At 33.1% G+C, this 12,218-nt stretch overlaps 1 protein-coding gene across 1 annotated transcript; it reads right to left on the bottom strand.

Moving 5' to 3' along the window:
* Positions 1–1,541: 1,541 nt before the first annotated feature.
* On the bottom strand, positions 1,542–4,632 carry LOC133179045 (uncharacterized). The gene has a single exon (XM_061313739.1). It carries the CDS (start codon positions 4,549–4,551, stop codon positions 1,954–1,956), a length of 2,598 nt encoding a protein of 865 aa, XP_061169723.1. The 5' UTR covers positions 4,552–4,632; the 3' UTR covers positions 1,542–1,953.
* Positions 4,633–12,218: the final 7,586 nt, after the last annotated feature.

The raw sequence follows: 12,218 nt of genomic DNA, 5'->3' as shown, positions 1-12,218 counted from the left end.
ACTGAATCTTATAAAACATACCACCAGTTGAGCTTTGAATAGTGAATATTTCCTAATTTTTCCATTAATAATGAAGTTTAAGATGACTTGAATCAGATCAACCATGGAAAGAGAAGGGGGAGGCATATTTCTTTGTGTCGGTTAGATGGTAGACGAAGTGTTGTCCACTCACCATCTTGAGAACCCTTGGCTTGATAGACATGAAACTTGGCACACTGGTACCCCCTGAAAAGTAGATTACCCCCATTGATTTTGAGATCACATGGTCAAACTGGACATAGGAAGGTATTGACTGCATCCTTTCCTTAACAGACATATAATTTGGTACACTGGTTTCCTTTAAAGAGTGTATGACCCATATTGATTTTGCAGTCTCAAGGCCAAGAGTCAAACTACCGAAACATTAGACTTACAGAGATATTTTCAGCTCAGTATTTTGAGAACCAGTTTGCTTTACAGACACCAAATTTGGTACACTGGTTCCGTCTAAGAGAGAGATTTAATCTCTTTGGTGGTAAAATGGGTTTGATTGCTGGTGGCCAGATAGCTCAGTTGGTAGAGCACGACTGGAGATTCAGGGGGCTGGGTTCTTTTTTATTTGCAATGCTTGTAGATGAGCTTTTTTGGTATGTCTTTTAATTTGATCAAGTTCAAGTTTCACATTGTTTGAACCATTTTCATGAAAATTACTGCCCTTTCACTCTGAACATTTACATTGTTTTCTAGACTTTTTTTGCCATGCTTGTGCTTATAGATAATGAGCTGAAATAACATATTTTATGTTAGAGAAGTTTGTCTCATAACCTTGTGATCTCAAAAATCAGTAGGAGATACAGTTGAACTTCAGGTTATGACACAACCTCAGGTCTAAAACAATCTTTGTGCCAATTAGTATGAACTTCCATTGATTCTCCATTACAAAGTAATGTCTGGACAAGAATTTTATACTTTTTCTGCCTGTGACCTTGAACTTGCAAGAAAAACTGGATCAAGGTCACAACATATCCTCAGGTCATAAATAATTAGTGTACCAAGAATGAGCTTCTCCCTTACAAAGTTAGAGCCCAGACAAGAATTTTATACTTTTTTCTGCCGGTGACCTTGAACTTGCCAAATTTCTTTGGATCAAGACACATCCTTGGGTCATAAGCAATCTCTGTACAATGATTCTCAATTTCAAAGTTAGAGTTCGGACAGTTGCATGGACAAACTGACACAGCTAGATGGACAAGGTGATTCCTTTATACCCCTCATACTTCGTTTGCAGGGTGTATAAAAAAAACCTTGAAGTATAATATTTGCTCTTCAGGCTTGGTGAAAAATGCACTCCTGAATCATAACTGACCTCAAAAAAACAGAAATAACTGTATAATGATGCATGCTTATTAATAATTCTTTATTTCTGCAAAAAGGATCCTTAATCATGCAAAAGGTATAGTAAATCCCTCTGGCAAAATTTATCCCCCCCAAAATATTGACCTTTACAGTATCATCTTCCAAAAATTCCAAAGAACAGTAATCTATTCACATCAACAAAGACAGTTAGTATATACCAAATTTATTTAGATTGTTCCAAAAAATTTGATACACATTTACAGAGTACAAGAAGAATATACCGGTAAATGTTAACTAGCTGATCCGCCTTTAATATGTAAACAAACATGTCTACCTACACTAAACCCACCACTTAATGTGGGAGAAACAACAGAAGAAATTCTGGACACCTTTCTCTTTTAGCAAATAATGTAAGAGTAGATGTTTTAAACATAATTTGTACATTTGTGAATTCAAATTACTTTCAAATTGATAATTTGTACAACTTGGACAGAAATAGGAAAAGCACTTTGATTTCCAAACTAAACCGTGATTACTCAACATCATTATAACATGTAACAGTACTTGAATTTGGAAAGGCAAACAAGAAAAAAAAGTATCAAATGAACTGTAAGGAAATCATGTCTTGTTTCCAACTTCGTCTTTAGAGGATTTCAGTTTGGAAGGGGAGACAGACTTGGTACATTTGCTTGCCTTCACTTTTCTATTGTTTTTGATTTTAGCAGTTAATTCTGCTTGTTTGTTGAGGAAGAACTGACTTTCATCTTCCAAAAGTTTCAATCCCTGTGAACATGAATTGTTTCCATTCTGTGTTTCTTCTCTACCCTTGTTCTTGTTCACATGCACATTGTTCATCTTCTCTGGTTCATTCTGGAGTGTATCATTTTTTACAGAATCCATGCTGTTCTCATTCTGAACTTCTCGTCTAGTGAAGTTATTATTGTTATCTTTTTCAACTAAATGTGTTTCATTGATAGCACTCTGAGACTCAGACCTTGAGTATTTAATTTTATCATCATTTATTTTCTTGACTTTTGAGAGCTCCTCATCACTTTTGATGCGCTTTCTTGGGGTTGATGTTAGAGAAGACTTTTCTTCCCCTGAGCTCCTCTGTTTAATCATCTGAGGGCCTGTGTTAACTCTGTCACATTTATTCATGTTCAGAGATCTCTTTCTTGACCGATGTTCGGTCTTCTTATTTTTGTTTCGTTTCACTGTGTCCTGTATGCTGAGTTTTCTAGCCAATACATTTCTTTCTACACAGGACACTTGGAGTGATACATTAAAAGATGAAGGGCTGCACACATATGACCTAACAAATGAAACAAATGTTGTCAATGACTGATCATTTGTTGAGTTTGATGTTCTTTTCTCACCTGACAAGTTAGCATTATTGTTGAAATCAGACAGAAGTTTCTTCCTACTTTTGCAGGAATTCCTTTCCTCTTTACTTCTGTCTGGTATATTTGCCAATGAAGAATCAAACTCTTTCCTTCCTTGGTGTACTGTGTCACAAGAATAAGAAGACATTGTTTTTTTTATTTCTCTGTCCAATTGACTATTGAACTTTGCAGAATCTTTGTGCCGAACTCGAGAAGTTTTGTTGAAGTCTGAGATATGTTTAATATGAAAAGACTGGAGTTTACCAGGTGTTTGAGTCCCTTTGCTTGTACTCAATATCAGGGTCCCTTTTTCTGAAGAGTTTCCCTGTGCTTCTCGGTTTTTACTATGTTTTCTGTGTTCTGACTGCCTGTTCCGTTCAATTTGTCTTTTGTTGGGCCGTGCATGACTAAGGCTGTCATCAATTCTCTGGAGAGGTATAACACATTCCTTTATCCCAGATATATCTAGGTCACTTGGAAAGCTTGCACCTTGCTGGCAAGGCGAGATACATGGAGTACTCCTAGAAGAATAACCTGTTTCTGTCTCCTGTCCTTGAGGTTCTCTGACTTGTTTCAGCATATTTTGATTATCTGCCATTTTTTCTTCAGATTCTGTTGCATATGTTTTTTCTGGTGTTGGTTCAAAATGTTTATTCACACAGACATTAGATGAATAAACTCTTTCATTTATATTTTGCTCAACTGGACAAGGTTTACTTGGTATTGAATGATGAAAAGCTTGGCAATCTCTGGGTTTTGGTGAAGAATGACTCATTGGTTTTCCTCCGTTGATAGTTACTTCTTTCTGGCTGTAGACGGACTCCTGTATAAAGGCTTCACAATCTCTGGGATTTGGTGAAGAATGGCTCAGTGGTTTTTCTCCGTTGATAGTTACTTCTTCTTTCTGGCTGTTGATGGGCCCCTGTATAAAATCTTCACAATCTCTGGGTTTTGGTGAAGAATTGCTCAGTGGTCTTTCTTGGATGATAGTTATGCCTTCTATCTGACTATTCGTGGACTGCAGAAAAGTCATCCATGTATTGTTGACAGTCTTTATTGATTGTTCAATTAAAACTTTCATAGTCTGGATTAAGTCCTCAGGATATAAAGCAATACCCCCACTGCTTTTCTGAATACTACTAGAGCACAAAATAAAGGCTGCCATGTTTGATAAAAGACTTTCAACATTCAGCATGAGAATATTGATCATATGAGTGTTAAAGTTCATCACAAATGTCTGATACTTCAGGTTGAAGTGGTCTATTTTATCAACTACTTCAGATATATCTTTTAAGCTCTTTTTAAAGAAGTTGGCTTCACGCAGTGTCCAGTTGTCATTGGAGGCATCATAAAAATGGGCAAAATGATTCCTCGCAGATTCAATGATGCTATCTAAAGAACTGCTGCATGCACTTGCTGCATAAGGGTTGGTCTTGTATTCTGAGTCATATTGTGAAAAAACTTTTGAAGCACAAGATTTACAGGTATTCATACACATGTCTGATGTCCTGGTATTATGACCCACTCTTTGGTTTGTTTCTTGAGAGAGTGATGGGATTTCTACTGGTATTGTTGGTTGTTCTCTGGCTCTGCAGTTTCTATCCATTGAAGGATGATCCGGTTCCTCTTGGTCAGCATTCCTCAAATTGTCAATAAAGATTTCATTTCTGCTCAGCTTCTGTACATTAGAACAGTTTTGGTTATCATTGACGCAAGACACATAAACAGAATCCTCGCTATCATAATCAGTACTATCATCTATATCAATAACACTGTTGTCTTTTGAAGGGGTCACTTCTTGTCGAACTCTCCAATTATCTGGGCAAAACATCATGTTCAAAATTGAAAGGTAAATTGTCACTTTTCATTGAACTGTCTCACTATCCCCACATCTGCAATGAGCCCTGTGAACTGTTAACCAAAGCTGAAATTAAAAAAATCAATATGATATTCATTGCCATATTATCATTAAGTAATATATACTTAAGAAGTATGTAAGAGTAATAAAATATCTATGAAAGACATTTTTGTGAACAATTCAAACTAGAACAGTGGACTTTTATAATTATTATATAAAACAATACTGCAAGTGAATTATTAATATTCTTTTCAGAAAAGTTTTCAATATGCCTTTCATATTCTTTGTTTGACAAAACATTCAGTTTCTAGCTAGCAGTAAAATGAAGTACTGTTATCAACCATAACATTTTAGAATTACATGTACTACAGAATCATTAAACATTACAAACTTCGAAATATAGAGGAAGCTGTTTTGGAAAACTAACACACGTTGCCTGCTATTAACTAAGCATCATTAAAGACATAAATATAATACATAGATAGAATTAAGCTTAATGGTGTGCAGTTTTCTAAAATGGGTGCATTTTTTAAATTTACAAATTAACGTTATAGTTGATGTGCAGAGAAACATCCACAGATAACATTCACTATCCAGAGTTGTCATTCCACTACGCTCCCACATACACCTCTGTCAATGCTAATCTTGGAAAATTTGTAAATGATGAAAAATTGTATTAAAGATTGTTTTTTAATTATATTTCTTATTAGCAAATAAGATTTATTTTAATATAATGCTCCTTAAAAGATTTTTTTTGCTAAGTTTTGAATTTTTACTTTGCAAAATAGTTCCATAAAACTTTGAAAATAAATCATTTTGAGTGCTGATATATTTAAAATAAATGATAAATTATCATCTTTTTTGATACTTACAATAATAAATTACTATTTTAATTTCATATTTTCACTGTTTAAAACGTGTACAACGAGGCATTGACAGGGGAATAAGATCCTCAAAAGTTTATAAAGAGAATACTTAAATTGAAATTATTAAAAAAAAAAAAATTCCAATTTTTTTTTTCCATAAATATATACGTTTATCTTCCAAAAGCCCATATATAAAACCAAGTTGGTATACCAATCCCTCTCATACACCTAAAGGAATTCATTTTAATTTCAGTTTGTGTGATTAATGTATACATATCACTCAGTTTGAAAGTAAAATATCAGGTAGTCAAAACATGTAATCTATATGCTATTATTATAATTATTCTATACAACGCGTTATCTGATTAGTTTTAGATTATCACGTGAAAGGGCCATAAATCTTCATATTTCCCTGTCGTCGTTATGCTTTTCATCATATTCAACCTCTTTGGAGACTAAGTGCATTTTCCAGCAATAGTTATCGTTTGTTGAACGAGAACTCCTGAGAGTACTTAGACATCACAATAGCCTGGTTCACGTCGCAAAATTGCTGATGGACTCTGTAAATTGTTTCAGTAAAACTACGTTAAAATTGAAAGTGAATTTAAGAGTGTGCCAAATTTGAAAGTTTTATTTTTAAAGTTATTGCTTGTTTCGGTATAATAAACAATTTATTGCATGAATGTTCCGGAAACATGTAGATTTATTCAGGCCTAGATAAATGACCCTAAAATATACGAGATGACCCTAAAAAATCTATCTGCAGATATCTTTCCAGGAGTAAACTATTCCAGTTTCACTATTAGAAATCCTAATCTCACTCGATCACTTCTGTGTTTCAGAAAATCCATATCCTATACACATTAAACAGAAATGTGATTTCAGTGATTTCTCTGGGGGAAAATGGTGGCGTGCTTGCCAATAAAATATTAAAATAAAATGTTTTCCCTACCTACCTTACCTACCTTACCTACCCTATTTTTTCTCAGGTTGGAATAGGAAACACACTATTTATTTATCTTGCCTCAGCCAAGAAATATCATACCGGTATTCCCCTCAGGAGAAGCCCTCAGGGAATATGATTTTTCTTGGCTGAATAAATCTTCATATTTCCTCACGATCAATAAATGTATAGCATATTCTTCCCCAAAATTGTCCACCTAATTTTTTACAAAACTAAGTCACTATTTTATGCAACTGTGTGATAAATGTATATCATACAGTTTGAAAGTAAAATGTCATGAGGTCATAAACATGTAATATATATAATGCTAGTTATGTTACTGTCTCTGAAAATTCAAAAGACACACCCAGTAAGTTATATGAACAGTTTAATGTATGTCAAAGTCAAATGAATTGTAATGCTGATATTTTTCTAAAAATGTCTTACTACAAGCAGAGCACATGCTAAATAGCACAGACTTGGCTTTCAAAGGTCAAAGAATATGTGTACATCAGCACTGTGTACGGTATGGTGTATTTTGAAAAGTAAATCAAAGTCACCAGGTCGGTACCCAAGTGAGTTAACGTTAGGTATGGGTATTTCTATATACATAACAGTTACTAAGCTAACCAGAATACATAAGAGGTATGCCTCATATCTGAATCTAGAGAGGGGTTGGGGTCTGGACTCCCCTGGGATTTTCAGAGTTATTAAATTTCTATTTAAACTACTGGTAAAGAAAAAATGACCTTGGAATCCTCCCCTTTCCAAGGAAGCCTTGAAATATGGTAAGGAGCTTGTCAAAAAAAAATCTGAGTCCGACAGTTTGTTAAAGATTTTTATTAATTAAAGCCACTCTTTTTCATTGAAGTCTTAACTGCATAAATTAAACCAGAATATTTAAATTGGTGTGGAACCCCCCCCCCCACCTCCCCCTAACCCCAACCCCTGGACAAAATTCTTGGATCGGTGCATGTGTCCATAACACATAGGTTAAAACTCACTCTCTCTCAAACGAGATAAAATAACATAATGCATCATATTTGTGGAGCAGTTTCATTAATCTTCGTAATATTTTTTTATCATTATATATACAATCTTTCTGTAAAATTAACTAGGATATGCCCTTGTGCCTAAGCTGTTTTGTTGATGTGCTTTATTACCAGCAGTACTAAGAAAAGTGGCATTATATACTATGATCTCATATGTTGACAATAACATGTCATGGGTACTAAGTAAGCGATTTTAAATCTTTTCTGTATAAAAGCTAATTCTCCTATGTGTTTAGCTCATATGCACAGAAACACTCTATCTATATAGTTTTAAAGATGCACCAAAAGACTTTTTAATACCATTGTGAAATGGCTTTCTAATTACTTAACATAAAATGAAACATAGACACTACCACATGTGAATGTTCAATTAATGGAAGCTTTTAATTGGTTTGTGACTGCCTGCTAACTAAAGATGCAATAAATCACTTTGACAACTCTCAGAATTCTTCACTAGCCAGTAGCCACACAGATGTTATCAGCTACAGTGACTCTGGATTTAGATAGGGAGATCTAATATATTGGGTTATTTTGGAAAGATTTCCAGAAAAAATGGCACAGACAGAGTTATTAGCTCCACCTCCTATTTTATGGCCATCAGTTGGTTTTGTTAATTTAATGCATTTAAATACAGAATAGAACCTTCCTTTCTTGTGAATACGTGTAGGAAATATATAGTGAAATGACAGGCATTTGCTTTAAATCTCTGAGGTATCATATGTCTCTAGCTTTGGCAGATTTCATTGCTGCTTAAATAGATATTGCTTTTGGTGGATTCAGCTCCCTCAGAGCTGTATCTCAGATTTTTGATATCTTGTTTATTCAAAGAGAATATATTAAAGGATATGTTCACTAAGGCTAAAAAATAAATAACCTTGAAAATGTTGAAGTTCAAATGAGTGTAACTTTTAAATTAAAAGATTTATCAAAATCAGATACTGTTTATATTTTCAACCATTATATATTACACTGAGCATGTTGAGGCAAAAAGTCCACTTTTCTAAATATGCAAAAACATTCGATGCATGCATTAAAAATTTATATACTTTAATTAACGTAAATTTTGAGTATATTTTTATAAGTGACCAAAAATGAAGATAAAGTGTTTTAAAATATTAAGTTTAACAAGCTTTCAAACCATATACTTTTACAATATATATATATATATATATATATATATATATATATATATATATATATATATATATATATATATATATATATATATATATATATATATATATATAAATATGCTATACATATATAAGTTCTAACACTAGAACCTAACTCACATGCATGATCCAGATTCCTTAACCTTTATGGAAAAATCAGCAAGAAGGAATATTGTAACCCTTTCTTTGACCAGTCATTCGGTTCAAGATGTGTCAGAGATTAATAGGAGTAAAGTCTTGGTCAGTTATATGTTTGCTCCTTCATTCAAACTTATCAATCACATCTAGTCTAATTATTTGAACTGCCCATCTGGGCCCGGATTTGGTATGCTATTCTGTTCTTGAATGACAAGTAGCATAAGTTAAAAATTTAGTCTGCATGATAAAATCTACAGATAGTGCTTAAAATCTTGGGCTTTAATTGTCTCACTTTGTTAAAAAAAAATCTTCATCTCCTAGGGCGTAAGCAAGGTGATGTTTATAAAATAACCTATCCATATTTTATTCTGAAAAGTATCTCCCTTGAGGCTGATCCTTTATATTCCCTTTGACCCTGTGATGCAAGTTTTAATAATGCCATAAGTTTAAATAAAACTAGTTGTACTGCTTCCATGTCATTTTTAATTAAAACATGTGAATACAGATTACAGTCAGTTAACCAGTTACTAGTACACATAGGGGCATGGATCCTAATATGTGCAGGTGTCCCTGTTTACAATAGGTGATGATATACTGTACAGTAGGTGATGTTATTGTTGTAACTGTTGTGAGTTGAGTGATTAAAAGCTATAATAAACAAATATAAATATACAAATACAAGCTACAAATAAATTCAATACAAATTTACAATGTTTGAATGAACAAGATCAAGTTACATTGCTGACAAATTAGATACACAGATTTACTTGCTAAAAGTACACATGCACTTTCAATTTGGTCTAAAAAGTATCACATTAGGATTGAATCTAGGTCATGAGGTTACTCAGGTGTATCATTAGATTTTACAGGTAAATGTGAGTTGATTTCAATGTTGTATGAAGCCACATGTATGTGCCAAGGTGTTCTGCTGTAAATAAATGCAATATTTTTCTTTAATTGCAAATATTTTTCCCCCATAAATTTGCAGCATTAATGAATGACACCCCCTTTCCATTCTTGCAAAAGGTATTGTTTAAGAAAGTTAAGAAGTTAGTCACCACTCCATTTTTTCTCATCTTATTGATAAACCAGGGATAGACATTAACTTTCAGATTCACTTGCCCTTCGGGCAAGTGATCTCAAACTTTGACTTGTCCGAATGCAAAACTTGGTTGCCCAAAATTAGGATGGATCTTAAGACGAAAATTATTAATTACTGCAAACGTTTTGAAAAGAAAAAATGTGACGAAATACACTACTGTCAATTTGGCAAGTTGAGCTACCGGGTACCTGAAAAAAATTCGATCCTGCATTTGTACATAAATGTATACCGCTGTACTTGTAAATTTAACCTGTTAACATACACTGCCATGCAGCAATAACCCTCCGTTTCCTTTACAAAAAAAAATCATATTTTTGAAAATTAATTGCGGTAGGATCATTTTGTGATTCGTGATTTTCAGCGATAACTGTGAAGCAACGCTTAAGGAAAATAGTTGCTACGAAACATACATCTTACAACGTGTTACATTGTACTTATATTCTGTGCGTGAATAAATAATCTAATTTCCTAATAAGAAGTTCACAAAATTTTGTTAGACGTAGAGCGAAAGAAAACAACGAACTTGATTTTTAAATGAACGGTATAATCCAGAAACGCTACCAAGGAATTTCGAATGCAAAACATTGTCAGTCAGGTGCGTGGCGGAAATCAAGTGTTCAATTTATTGTTTTATTTATAAATTAATGTAAACTAAATAAATATGTACATTTGTATGAGAAAAATTCACTTGCCCGATCGGACAAGTATGTCGACAATTTCACTTGCCCGAACTGAGAATTTACTTGTCCCGGGCAATCGGACAACCGTTAATGTCGATCCCTGTAAACACATAAATATAATATAACAATATATTAATAATAATATAAATAAGACATATAAATTATATGAATTTATGATCAACATCTCTACACCAAACAAATTTCTTTTTCTGTAACTCTTTGAAAAGTCTGAAATTTGGTTTAAGGGCTTGCTTTACAAAAGAGCTTATCAGCTTATGGCTACACCTAAGCACTTTTGCAATTTATTTTATTTTATTCTTTACATTGATTAAATTGTAATTTTATTTCTTATGTGAAAAAAATAGTGAGGTAATTTTATAAAAGCAAAATCTCACAAAATTATTCAGCTATGAGAGTTAAGAACTATGTTAAAATTTCTTATACTTAGTCGTATTTTCTTTTATAAAATGGGCTCAAAAGTTCAAATTTGCAAGTGCTGGCATTAGCAGAGTTGATCCCTCCGTCATCAACCTCCCCCATACTTCCCCTTGTGTTTAATATTTATTTATTTTTTTTTTAAAATCTTAATTAATCTAACAAGATTATAAAATCTAACCATATTGTCATGGGTGATGAGATTTTGACAGTATTGGACATATTGAGATGCTGGATTGAGCAATGTTAAGCAGTTTAATCTAAAGCACGGGGGGGGGGGGGGGGGGGGGGGGGCTACCCTTTTACCCTCTCTTATAATTTGAAATTGCTTGTAGGTCATGAAAATAGATTACAATAGGGTTTTATGTCAGAAGTGACAAGACTTTGAAGCAATTAGAGAGAATAGTATGCAGAAGATCTATGCATTACTGAAAGAGCTAGCATACAATTTTTCTGAAAAAAATATTTGTAAGTAAAGAAAAATATTGCATTAATTTATTGCAGAACACCTTGGCACATACATGTGGCTTCATACAACATTGAAATCTACTCACATTTACCTGTAAAATCTAATGATACACCTGAGTAACTTCGTGACCTAGATTCAAATTTGTGATACTTGTTAGACCAAATTGTATATCCTATTGAACTATCTAGAAAGCTATTGAAAACTTTACCGGTATTTTGTAATTCGCTGTAAAAAAAAAAAAAGGTAAAAAGTCGAGAATATTTGTCAGAAGGACTAGCAATACATACACAATAGACGATTCCTCAATCTTTGATCTGACACTAATGATCAAACGACCACTCAGACAACAAGTATGCAAAGTGCTTTTATAAATGCATAAGCTAGATAATCTTTGCAAATAATTTATTAAACATTTTCTATTCTGATAATCATTATGCACTTACCAACAGTTTTGAAAGGTTGACAACTTTATTTACTTCAAAGTTTAGCGCGTGAATGTCTTCTTTGTTTAAATGTAATATTAAATAGTTTGTTCTTAGACTTAGTCTGATTACATGTAAGCATTTAAAGACTAAGTCTGATTAAACACACGGAGAAAATTCCTACTTTTCTTATAAAAAAACCTTTTTTTTTCGAAGTTTCAAAATAACAACAATAACGACATAAATCTTCATTGTCCAACTTATATTTAAACTATTTCGAAATTATTACGATCAAGTTAATAAAACTCTTTCTCCAGAAAACATGGCTGCGCCCATGTGTTCAGTGAATTCTGATTCTCGATTC

This window comes from Saccostrea echinata, unplaced genomic scaffold (assembly GCF_033153115.1).
Source record: "Saccostrea echinata isolate AGI-Se365-2 ecotype Australia unplaced genomic scaffold, CSIRO_AGI_Sech_v1 ptg000004l, whole genome shotgun sequence".
Lineage (NCBI taxonomy): Eukaryota > Metazoa > Mollusca > Bivalvia > Ostreida > Ostreidae > Saccostrea > Saccostrea echinata.
This window is presented reverse-complemented; position numbering and strand designations above follow the sequence as displayed.

What these genes read in the sequence shown, in the direction of transcription:
- LOC133179045 (XM_061313739.1), bottom strand. Translation starts at nt 4,551, where the DNA reads ATGATGTTTTGCCCAGATAATTGGAGAGTTCGACAAGAAGTGACCCCT.